A 13,309-nucleotide genomic window follows, 5' to 3' on the forward strand; every position below is an offset into this window, starting at 1 on the left:
CCAAGATTGAATTATGGCCTGATTGCCAAGCATCACGTCTGGAGGAAACCTGGTGGTGGCAGCATCATACTGTGGGGATGTTTTTCAGTGGCAGGAACTGGGAGTCTATTCAGGATTGAGGGAAAGATGAACAGAGCAAAGTACAGAGAGATCCTTGATGAAAACTTGCTCCAGAGTGCTCAGCACCTCACCTTCCAACAGAACAACAACCCTAAGCATACAGCCAAGACAACGCAGGAGTGGCTTCGGGACAAGTCTCTGAATGTCCTTGAGTGGCCCAGCCAGAGCCCGGAATTGAACCCAATCGAACGTCTCTGGAGAGACTTGAAAATAGCTGTGCAGCGACACTCCCCATCCAACCTGACAGAGCTTGAGAGGATCTGCAGAGAAGAATGAGAGAAACTCCCCAAAAACAGGTGTGCCAAGCAATTTGCAGAAATATCTAAAAACCTGTTTTTGCTTTGTCATTGTGGGGTATTGTGTGTAGATTGATGACGGGGGGAAACACAATTTAATCCATTTTATAATAAGGCTGTAACGTTAAAGAAAAATGTTTTTTTTTACATCGGTAGTGTCGTCTCGCTCAGGGGAACTCTATTTTAAGGCATTTCTCTAAAAGGGAATCAACTTTCAAGCTTTCTTTCACCTCTTTTTATCTCTCTGGTCTTGCTTTTTTCAGTAAAGCTGTCTCTTTCTCCTCCCTCCATCTTTTCCCTGATTTTTCTACAAAATTTCGAATCAAATTGTATTTATCACATGCGCCAAATACAACTGGTGTAGACCTTACAGTGAAATGCTTACTTACAAGCCCTTAACCAACAATGCAGTTTTCATCTTAAAATCCATCTCCTCTCTCTCTCCTTCTCTCTTGCCCCTCTCGTTTGTGTGCTCCCTTTCTTACTCAGAACTGACCCTTTTTTAGTGTAGTTAAATCTCTCTGAAAGTCAATTACATGTGTTATTCTCTGCATGTTTATACAAGTGCAGGTGTTAAGCCATGGCAACATGAGCAGGCCAGTGGGGTTTGGAGCGGCTCCAGCCCAGCAGCAGTAAGGAGAGAGAGCAGACTGGACCAGCTCCCGCTCGCCCCAACACACATACACATACACACACACACAGTCATTCAAACACACCCACCAACACCCTTCTTTCACTGCTGATGCCACATTGACCCTGACAGCAGCAGGACTGCAACGAATTGTGGGTGTGTGTGCGTACTTGTATGCGTAGCATACGTGCAGTGTGCACTGGCCCCAGAGGATTTTGCCTAACTCTAGCTAGTTCCCTATTCCATCTGTGCTCCACCCTCCCCAGGTTACCATGGTGACCAGTGGACTGAACAAATCCCCAACATGGATTACATCATGTAGTTGTAGAAGCAGTGGGCTACAAAGCTTCTGGCTCCCATTGTCGGTAGGAACCACTGGTTTTACTGTAGCTGCATGTGCCTCATCATAACCCAACCAATTATCTGGAGTATTTTATTAGGATAATAAAACATTTATAAAAACTAGATTGTGATTTTAGAGTGGTTCCTTGGTTCCCAGCTGATTCACACCTGTTGCTAGTTGTACCTTCTTCCATGTCAAAGCAACCGAGTCCTACACTATCAGCAGCCATACAGCCACATCATCACATAACATTTCAGAATATACACACACACACACAAAGCGCTCAGAGAATCTACACACACACAGCAGCGCTCCGAGCTTCTCTTCAGCTAGCCCTGGGACTGGGAGTCTTGACGTCAGGCTTAAATAAGTCATCCAGCTTCCTAAAATAGCTGGCACATGCTTGGCCAGGACCTGGATGTCCTCTACTGTACTATTTGCCATCTCCGTGTAGATCACTCATGCAGACAATCAGCCACCATCTTTCAGGGCCAGTGGGATGTGTTTGATGGTTGTGGGTTGGTTCTCTAGCACTTCCTCTCTCTATTAACAGGCTGACCACACCTGTATGCACCACCAGGCTTTTTCGATGCTGGAGGTATGAGCCAGCTGTGAGCGAATGGATCTCAGTGTAGAGCCATTCATTACTGCACTGGCAAGCCTATCGAAATACACTGTCTGTCTGCTGCAAGTGTCTATAATTATTTGACAACTGTAAAGTGCAACATTTATGGTAGAAAACCTTGGAAGCACTCCGAGGCCAATCGAAGTAGGCCAGTACACGGTAGCTATCTTGTAAGGAGACAAGGATGTGTGTGATTTGGTGCTGTGCACTGATTGACTTGGGCAGGAGCTCACCGGAGCCGAGTACCGGCACCTCATATTTTCTACTGCTGGAGCTCGTTTAGTTTAATTTTAGTTTAATTTATTTTCACCAAAGAAAACAAGTGATCGACAACAATAAAACATTTTTTTTTTAAAGGTGAGCCGGTGTGGATGGATCCCAAGGGCTAAAATGAAAAACACCTATTGTAGAATATTGTGGAGCTCCTGCACCTAAATATAAACATTACCGGCACCCAAATTGAGTACCGGCACCTATTTATGTCCAAGTCATGCGCTGGTGGTGTGTGGAGGTCTGGGTCAGAGTCAGTAGTAAGGCCTCATTAGTGTCCTAAGTTTTCATAACTGTGACCTCAATTGCCTACCATCTGTAAGCTGTTAGTGTCTTAACGACCGTTCCACAGGTGCATGTTCATTAATTGTTGGGAAACAGTGTTTAAACCCTTTACAATGAAGATCTGTGAAGTTATTTCGATTTTTACGAATTAAGAAAGGGACGTTTCTTTTTTTGCTGAGTTTGTATGTAGAGCAGTGTTGTGTGTGTCTGAATAGAGGGGTCAGTATCTACTGTTGTGTGTGTCTGAATAGAGGGGTTAGTATCTATTGTTGCGTCTGTCTGCACAGAGGGGTCAGTATCTATTGTTGTGTGTGTCTGAATAGAGGGGTCAGAATCTATTGTTGTGTGTGTCTGAACAGAGGGGTCAGTATCTATTGTTGTGTGTGTCTGAATCGAGGGGTCAGAATCTATTGTTGTGTGTATCTGAACAGAGGGGTCAGTATCTATTGTTGTGTGTGTCTGAATCGAGGGGTCAGTATCTATTGTTGTGTGTGTCTGAATCGAGGGGTCAGTATCTATTGTTGTGTGTGTCTGAATAAAGGGGTCAGTTAATATTGTTGTGTGTGTCTGAATAGAGGGTTTAGTATCTACTGTTGTGTGTGCCTGTAAGGCTTGGGCGTAGTGGCTGAGGAGTCAAGCGCAGGAAGCAGAGAATACAGGGTAGTGGCTTTTAATGAACACAATGGTGAAACACAAGCCACCCCAACAGCGATACTGAGCGCACACAAAACCAAAGTGCCCCAAACACAGGGGACAGAAAAAGGTCGGCGCAAACCACGCACTAGCACCTAAACACATATAGCGTGAACACAAGCCAAAAATACAGAGCAATAATCCCGCACACAGAGCAGGCAGGCCTACTGGCTAAAATAGCCCAGTAAATCAGCCCAACACAGAACAGGTGCAAACAATAACGGAAAGGGGGGGGGGAAAGGGAATCAGTGGCATCTAGTAGGCCGGTGACGACGACCGCCGAGCACCACCCGAACAGGAAGGGGAGCCACCTTCGGTAGGAGTCGTGACAGTGCCTGAACAGAGGGGTCAGTTAATATTGTTGTTGTGTGTCTGAACAGAGCGGTCAGTATATATTGTTGTGTGTGTGTCTGAACAGAGGGGTCAGTATCTACTGTTGTGTGTGTGTCTGAACAGAGGGGTCAGTATCTACTGTTGTGTGTGTGTCTGAACAGAGGGGTCAGTATGTACTGTTGTGTGTGTCTGAACAGAGGGGTCAGTATATATTGTTATGTGTGTCTGAACAGAGGGGTCAGTATCTATTGTTGTGTGTGTCTGAACAGAGGGGTCAGTATCTACTGTTGTGTGTGTCTGAACAGAGGGGTCAGTATATATTGTTGTGTGTGTCTGAACAGAGGGGTCAGTATCTATTGTTGTGTGTGTCTGAACAGAGGGGTCAGTATCTACTGTTGTGTGTGTCTGAACAGAGGGGTCAGTATCTACTGTTGTGTGTGTCTGAACAGAGGGGTCAGTATATATTGTTGTGTGTCTGAACAGAGGGGTCAGTATCTATTGTTGTGTGTGTCTGAACAGAGGGGTCAGTATCTATTGTTGTGTGTGTCTGAACAGAGGGGTCAGTATCTACTGTTGTGTGTGTCTGAACAGAGGGGTCAGTATATATTGTTGTGTGTGTCTGAACAGAGGGGTCAGTATCTATTGTTGTGTGTGTCTGAACAGAGGGGTCAGTATCTACTGTTGTGTGTGTCTGAACAGAGGGGTCAGTATCTACTGTTGTGTGTGTCTGAACAGAGGGGTCAGTATCTATTGTTGTGTGTGTCTGAATAGAGGGGTCAGTATCTATTGTTGTGTGTGTATGAAAAAAGGGGTCAGTATTTATTGTTGTGTGTCTGAATAGAGGAGCCAGTATCTATTGTTGTGTATATCTGCGGTGTGTGTGTACGGCCGCAGCCAGAGTTGGCCAGATGGCCTCTATAATGTCTGTCCGGAGGGGTGTGACCCCTCGATACCCCAAGAAACCAACTCAGCCCTCAACACCACTTAAGCTCTACGTCCAATTATCAGATTGTGACTCCTCAGCCAGAGGAAGGTCTCTGGGCCTATCTATCTCTGTCTCCACTCCTCTCCCGCTCCATTCATCATTCTCTTGACCTCTTTATTCTCTTGTGGTGCTGGACGTGGTGTGTGTGTGTGTGTGTGTGTGTGTGTGTGTGTGTGTGTGTGTGTGTGTGTGTGTGTGTGTGTGTGTGTGTGTGTGTGTGTGTGTGTGTGAATAGGTGTAATGAGGGGTGCTTTCTGAACTGTTTTCCATGTACAGGCTGTAAGCTGCTTTATTTTGAACTCATAACTCATCTTGTTTTTGTTAAGAAGTGGCTTTAGAACAAATAGATATGAGTGGTTTTTACAGAGTTCAGAGTTTAACATGGGACACAGTATTTGGTAGTTCATTCAGCTATTGCTGAAGAAGCAGCTACTCTTCCTGGGGTCCACATGAAACATGAAACATTACATCATACAGAACACTAATAGACAAGAACAGAACTACACACATTTAAAATAAGAACAATGGACCACAGGAGGAGAATGCAGACTGTCTTGGAGAGACTAATATACAGTAAGAGAAAGAACTGAATTTTCTTTTGGAATCTTTCATCAGAGAGGCTAAGCATGTAAGTCAACTGTATGTCTAGAAATGCATTGGAAATCATTCAGCTTTCTTTGTAATTTTTTTTATATATATATATATATATATATATATATATATATATATATATATATATATATATATATATATATATATATATATATACTTTTAACTTCAAAACATATTTGACAAAATTATGTCTAATGTCATGTATATTCACCGTTTTCCTGCATTGCATTTACACATTATCCTGAATGAGATTCATGGTGAAAACATCAGGTTTCAGTTGTTTCTGTTTATGGCTTTTACTCAGGAGGCCCTGGTGCATCAATAATCTTTGGTGATTATATGGGGACATACACTAAGTTACTGGACTCTCACAAGCTCACTATGAGTATATGTGTGCATTAGTGTGGGCATGTGAGAGTGTAGTACACGTATGCAAGCTGAAAAAAAAAAAATGTTTTGTGTGTGTGTGTAGGGCAGTATACCATGACAGATGGTCTGAGTGGAACAGAACAAAGAGGAGCTGACTGACTAGAAGACAAACACAGTGTTAAGTTATCAAGCATCCCACTGATGGAAAGCCCTTTTATTTTTGGCACAGTTACCCTGGAGAGCTCTCTGTCATGACACCGCCCATCCTTCTCCGACGTGGCCGTGTTTCTCTTGGCTGCTTACAAAGATTAGTGGCTGTCTCTCCCTGCTCCACAAAGCCTGCTAGTCCCACTCCACTACCCCATCTCCTCCCTCCTCTCATCCCCCTCCACTCCTCCCGTCTCTCATCCCTCCCCTCTCCTCCCCCTGCACCAAGCCCAGACGGTGACAGGTGGCCAGGCTCACTTACGCGCCGCTAACTCCCCTCCCTCCTCCGGAGAGAGATGGAGTGGGTTCCGGAGACCATGGATTCCCTGCTGTGGGGTACAATCCTCTTTGGCTTGTAGGAGCTGGGAATTTTTCAGGCGGAGTCTCTCCAGAGGGCTGAAATGTACCTTCAGATCCATGTGGATGTAGGGCACACAGACCGAAACAGACACAGGCAGACACAGGCAGACAGGGCTGGCTATGGTGGGTTAAGAGAGGGGGCTGGCAGCTCTTCTCCTTCTGTGTGCCTGAGTAAGTGAATCAGAGAGGCCTGTCCTCCAGAGCCACAGTTTACTATACAGGCCAGGACTAGAGGGAGGGAGACATCATTTAAGCCCAGTGAAACAGTGCTTGTGTTTCACCACAGTGGCCACCACTAAAAGGGTCAGAAGCCTCAAACTGAATCAGGAAGTTCACAAGGGCACAATGTGTTGTGTTGGATTTAGGACAAAGCCCCTGTGAGTCCACGCAGCAGAGAACGTAAAGTAGGATTAAAATAAGCTTTATGCCAGGTGGTGAGGGATAAGAACTGGCACAATAATCATCTTAAATCCTCCCTCTGATATAAGCGTTCATTATGTTACATACATTAAAACAAGGTAGGTTGTAGCCTGGGTGGTGTGGTGGTCAATATACATGTTTGCCTGGGTTTGAATCCAGCCCACTCTTTACCTTTCTTTCTCTCAGTCTCTACGCTATCCAACAAAACATAAAAAAATGCTAAATATGTTTATATAAACAAAAGGTAGGTTATTGAGAAGAGAACAAGCGTGTATCAGTGTCATTAATGTGTGTGTGTGTGTGTGTGTGTGTGTGTGTGTGTGTGTGTGTGTGTGTGTGTGTGTGTGTGTGTGTGTGTGTGTGTGTGTGTGTGTGTGTGTGTGTGTGTGTGATGCAGGACCTGTCCACGCTGCAGTGTGAGGTGGTTGTCCTGGTGTTCTCGGTGACTGACAGGAGGAGTTTCCAGCGCACTGCACAGCTCCGCCTCATCCTCAGGGAGTCACTGCCCCACACTCCCATCATCCTCGTGGGCAACAAGAGTGACCTTGTCCGTTGTCGAGAGATCAGCACAGAGGGTAGGGAGGACATCCTCGCTATATATACTTTAACACACATACATACTGTTATCACATGAGTGCCCAAGGCATATATTTTTTACGTACCTCCTGTCAATCAATCTAAGGGTCTCTCCTTTCCACCTTGTGCCACCATTCTCATGTAATCACCTACAGTGCAGTGTACAGATATAATACAGTATCGCATGCAAATGTATAAAATGCATACTTACAGTCGATACAATAGAACCCCCACCCCTTTTCCCAACCAATCTCATCATAACACCTGCAATGTCTCAGTACAGTATGGTTGAGGTTGGCACAGGAGTGAGAATCCATTCAATTTTTTTACCGTACAGTCTTGATCATGCAACAGTTCTATAACGCCGGAATTTTCCTGTCCCGCCCAATAAAAATCACTCCTATTCCATCCCGTGCTCATTTTTACACGCAGAAATCAGCTCTGCAGATATCATCTCTGCATGTGAGTAGCCATAGCAACTGCTCCATTTTGGCTGCCGCTTAGGGCTCACGAGACAGTTGCCTGCTCTGCACACACAGCCGATAACAACCACATTAGGAGATTTTTGCGATGAAGGCAGCCTCACTACTTAGTCGGAATAACTCAATTCCAGGTTAAAGGCTTCGTCATTCACTGACATTCGTTGGCATCTGAGGTAAAGTAGTGAGTGAGGAGTATCCTTGGCTTCAACTGGAGCGAAATGACAATACATTTTTTTATAGGTTTTTATTAAGTAAACTACACTATCGTTCAAACGTTTGGGGTCACTTAGAAATGTCCTTGTTTTTGAAAGATTTTTTTTTTTTTGTCCATTTAATATAACATCACATTGATCAGAAATACAGTGTTGACATTGTTAATGTTGTAAATGACTATTGTAGCTGGAAACGGCAGATTTTTAATGGACTAACTATATAGGCGTACAGAGGCCCATTATCAGCAACCATCACTCCTGTGTTCCAATGGCACGTTTTGTTAGCTCATCCAAGTTTATTATTTTGAAAGGCTAATTGATCATTAGAAAACCCTTTTGCAATTATGTTAGCACAGCTGAAAACTGTTGTTCTGATTAAAGAAGCAATAAAACTGGCCTTCTTTAGACTAATTGAGTATCTGGAGCATCAGCATTTGTGGGTTCGATTACAGGCTCAAAATGGCCAGAAACAAATACCTTTCTTCTGAAACTCATCAGTCTATTCTTGTCCTGAGAAATGAAGGCTATTCCATGCGAGAAATTGCCAAGAAACTGAAGATCTCGTACAACGCTGTGTACTACTCCCTTCACAGAACAGCACAAACTGGCTCTAACCAGAATAGAAAGAGGAGTGGGAGGCCCCGGTGCACAACTGAGCAAGAGGACATGTACATAAGTGTCTAGTTAGAGAAACAGACGCCTCACAAATCCTCAGTCTCAACGTCAACAGTGAAGAGGTGACTCTGGGATGCTGGCCATCGTCATGGTTAATCTATTCTGGGCCTCTGTATTATGCCATTTATCTCCCATATCTGTATTTCACAGATAAACTGTTTATCTGTGATCACCAAAAATCTATTTCTGGCTGCTTTGAGGAGCAATATGGGAAGATACATGTTTTCAATTGCAATCTCCTTATGGGAGAAAAAATGGAACTGTGTTATTGTTACCTCAAGAACCCATAAGTATCATTTTGGCTTGGTGATGTTAGGCTCTATTCAATCCGTATTATGGAAGTTCAGCGCTACAGAGTGATTTTTATTTAAAGGTAATGTTCCTGTGTTAGTGGAGACTACATTCACGGTAAATGCTGAATATGTTGGCTCAATCTTAAATGACCTTTAACTTCTTATGGGCAGGTGGGATGGTAGCATCTCACCTGGCCAACATCCGGTGAAATTGCAGAGCGCGAAATTCAAACGACAGTACTATAAATATTTAACTTTCATAAAATCAGAAGTGTAATACATCAAAATAAAGCTTAACTTCTTGTTAATCCAGCCGCTGTGTCAGATTTCAAAAAGGCTTTACGGCGAAAGCAAACCATGTGATTATCTGAGGACAGCGCCCCGCAAACAAACACATGAAAAACATATTTCAACCAGGCAGGTGCAACAAGAAAGTCAGAAATAGCGATATAAAAAATGCCTTACCTTTGATGATCTTTTTCTGTTGGCACTCCAAAAGGTCCCAGTTACATCACAAATGGTCCTTTTGTTTGATAATATCCTTCTTTATATCCATAAAAACTCAGTTTAGCTGGCGCGCTTCAGTCAATAATCCACCCAGTTTCCCTCCATCAAAATGCATACAAAATGAATCCCAAACGTTACTAATAAACTTTTCCAAACAAGTCAAACAACATTTATAATCAAACCTTAGGTACCCTAATACGTAAATAAACGATCAAATTTAAGACGGAGAATCGTTATTGTCTTTACCGGAGAAAAATACCAAAGAACTCTTCTACGCGGTTGGAAATACTACAGCCAAAATGGGAGCCACCTAGAAAAACTACAATTTCTGGGTAATTTTTCCAAAAACCAGCCTGAAACTCTTTCTAAAGACTGTTGACATCTAGTGGAAGTCCTAGGAACTGCAATCTGGGAGGACTTGGCCTTATAATAAAAGTGAAAGCCATTGAAAATAATGGTAGGCTGAAATCTTTTTTTTTGTGATGGTTTGTCCTTAGGGTTTCGCCTGCCATATCAGTTCTGTTATACTCACAGACATAATTTTAACAGTTTTAGAAACTTTTGAGTGTTTTCTATCCAAATCTAATTATATGCCTATCCTAGCTTCTGGACCTGATTAACAGGCAGTTTACTTTGGGCATGCTTTACATCCGGACGTCAAAATAATGCCCCCTACCCAAGAGAGGTTAAATGTATATTGCACAATCTGTAACAGATACAGATTGAAATAAGCCCTTACTATGAAATGGCTTCCAGTGGGTTTAAGAGCAAACATTCTGTAGGGCTGGGAAATGATGTTGGCTACCTTTGGATAATGGTGCCGGAGGGGATGGCTACCGTTTTACGGGCTCCTAACCAACTGTGCTATTTTGTAAATTTTTTCTCATTGTTTGTTTATTTTGTACATAATGCTGCTGCTTCCGTCTCTTATGACCGAAAAGAGCTTCTGGATATCATAACAGCGACAACTCACCTCGAACTGGATGAAGATATTTTCTTTAATGAATCCGACACGAAGGATATACTGCTACCCCGAGACCAGGCACTAATCCCCATCATTCGTGTGAAGGAAAGACGGAAATACAGGGGGCGGAGATCGGGGTGCCTTGTGACAATTCGTCGGAGAGTGGGTATCCCGCCTCTACCATCTGTTCTATTGGCCAAAATGCAATCACGCGCGTTCGAGATTATTCTACCAACGGGACATTAAAAACTGTAATATCTTATGTTTCACGAGTCGTGGCTGAACGACGACATGGATAATATAGAGCTGGCTGGGTTTTCCGTGCATCGGAAGGACAGAACAGCTATGTCTGGTTAGAAGACGGGTGGGTGTGTGTGTCTATTTGTCAATAACAGCTGGTGTGCGATGTCTAATATTAAAGAAGTCTGAAGGTATTGCTCGCCTGAGGAAGAGTACCTCATGGTAAGATGTAGACCACACTATCTACCAAGAGAGTTTTCATCTATATTATTCGTAGCCGTCTATTTATCACCACAAACCGATGCTGGCACTAAGACTGCACTCAACGAGCTGTAGAAGGCCATAAGCAAACAAGAAAATGCTCATCCAGAAGCACCGCTCCTAGTGGTCACGGACTTTAATGCAGTAAAACCTACATACGTTACCTCATTTCTACCAGCATGTCACGTGCAAACAGAGGGGAAAAAAACTAGACCAAATTTACTCCACACACAGAGACGCATACAAAGCTCTCCCTCGCCCTCCATTTGGAAAATCTGACCATAATGCTATTTTCCTGATTCCTGCTTACAAGCAAAAACTAAAAAAGGAAGTGACTCGCTCAATGCCCTCAGACAAACCATCAGTACAGGACTAAGATTGAATCCTACTACACCGTCTCTGATGCTCATCGGATGTGGCAGGGCTTGCAAACTATTCCGGACTACAAAGGGAAACCCAGCCGCGAGCTGCTCAGTGACACGAGCCTACGAGATGAGCTAAATGCCTTCTATGTTTGCTTCGAGGCAAGCAACACTGAAGCATGCATGAGAGCACCAGCTGTTCCAGACAACTGTCTGATCACGCTCTCCGTAGCTGCTGTGAGCAAGACCTTTAAACAGGTCAACATTCGGACGGAATACCAGGACGTGTACACAGAACGCGCGCAGACCAACTGGCAAGTCTCTGAACTGATATTTTCAACCTCTCCCTGACTGAGTCTGTAATACCTACATGTTTCAAGCAGACCACCATAGTCCCTGTTTCCAAGATAGCGAAGGTAACCTGCCTAAATGACTACCGCCCAGTAGCACTCACATCCGTAGCAATGAAGTGCTTTGAAAGGCTGGTCATGACTCACATCAACACCATCATCCTGGAAACCCTACACCTACTCCAATTCGCATACCGCCCCAAAAGATCCACAGATGACACAATCTCATTCACACTCCACACTGCCCTTTCCCACCTGGAAAAGGGAACACCTATGTGAGAATGCTGTTCGTTGACTACAGCTCAGCGTTCAACACCATAGTGCCCACAAATCTCATCACTAAGCTAAGGACCCTGGGACTAAATACTTCCCTCTGCAACTAGATCCTGGACTTCCTGACTGGCTGCCACACTGATCCTTAACACTGGGGTCCCTCAGAGGTGTGTGCTTAGTCCCCTCCTGTACTCCCTGTTCACCCATGACTACATGGCCAAGCATGACTCCAACACCATCATTAAGTTTACTGACAACACAACAGTGGTAGTCCTCATCACAGACAACAATGAGACATTCTATAGGGAGGAGGTCAGAGACCTGGCAGTGTGGTGCGAGGACAACAACGTCTCCCTCAATGTGAGCAAGACAAAGGAGCTGATCGTGGACTACAAGAAATGGAGGGCCAAACAGGCCCACATTAACATCGATGGGGCTGTAGTAGAGCGGGTCGAGAGTTTCAAGTTCCTTGGTGTCCACATCACCAACAAACTATCATGGTCCAAACACACCAAGACAGTCGTGAACAAGGCACGACAACACCATTTCCCCCACAGGAGACTGAAAAGGTTTGTCATGGGTCCCCAGATCCTCAAAAAGTTCTACAGCTGCACCATCGAGAGCATCCTGACCAGTTGCATCACCGCCTGGTATGGCAACTGCTATGGCAACTGTCTCTGTATACATTTCCATGATTACAATGCAAAACTCATAGTCACATAGCCTACAGTAAGCAACAGAAAACCCTTTTAATATTATTCTATCAATGAAAGCAGTGACCTCTACGTACTTGTAGAGGTGTTTATGGACACGTAGCTCTCCCTCCTACCTCATCCCCTGCTGGGGGAATTCAACTGTATGCCTCCTGTCTTCTGTTGTTATTTGGATTATCTCTCTAGCACAGAGGACTGGTGTCACTATCTTTACACTCATGCAAGCACCCACACACGCGCACCCACACAAACTTACAAACACTAGCCGGCAATCACATGCACACACTCTCACACCTCTCTCTCCCCGCTCAGTGTGTGTGTGTGTGGAAAGCTGTGATAAGGAGCGTCAGAGAAGACAGAGGAGAAATGACTGGGGTGTCTTATGCTACAAGGGTCTGCTGCAGGGGCGTGTGAATAAAAGTGATTAAGTCGAGCCAGTTGTGAGAGACGGTATTTGTGTACAGTGTGGGTGTGAGACCTTTTGTTTTGGGTGAAACATTTTTTGTTTAGTATAGGTTGTCCAGAAGAGAATGGAAGTGTGTGTGTGTGTGTGTGTGTGTGTGTGTGTGTGTGTGTGTGTGTGTGTGTGTGTGTGTGTGTGTGTGTGTGTGTGTGTGTGTGTGTGTGTGTGTGTGTGTGTGTGTGTGTGTGTGTGTGTTGTATGTGAGTGAGTGAGAGAGAGACAGAGAGAACCACAGTAATGATGTGGTCATCGATGTGGAAATGCTACATCTGTCTTTTGTATCCCTCGATCTACGGTATTCTGAGCCCTGACTCCCTGTCCGATATTTGAGCCTGAATAAGGAAGAAAACTTGCCTGGCTGGTGGACTACTTAACATTGACTGTATTGT

General features: G+C 44.2%; 1 protein-coding gene across 1 annotated transcript in view; it reads left to right on the forward strand.

The window, feature by feature from the left end:
• Positions 1 to 13,309, forward strand: part of LOC106569476 (GTP-binding protein REM 2) — a 39,565-nt gene that overhangs the window by 5,804 nt on the left and 20,452 nt on the right. Inside the window, exon 4 of the mRNA XM_014140858.2 lies at positions 6,947 to 7,124. Coding sequence (XP_013996333.2) covers positions 6,947 to 7,124 — 178 coding nt within the window. The remainder of the gene's footprint in view (positions 1 to 6,946; positions 7,125 to 13,309) is intronic.

This window comes from Salmo salar, chromosome ssa14, assembly GCF_905237065.1.
Source record: "Salmo salar chromosome ssa14, Ssal_v3.1, whole genome shotgun sequence".
NCBI classification, from domain to species: domain Eukaryota; kingdom Metazoa; phylum Chordata; class Actinopteri; order Salmoniformes; family Salmonidae; genus Salmo; species Salmo salar.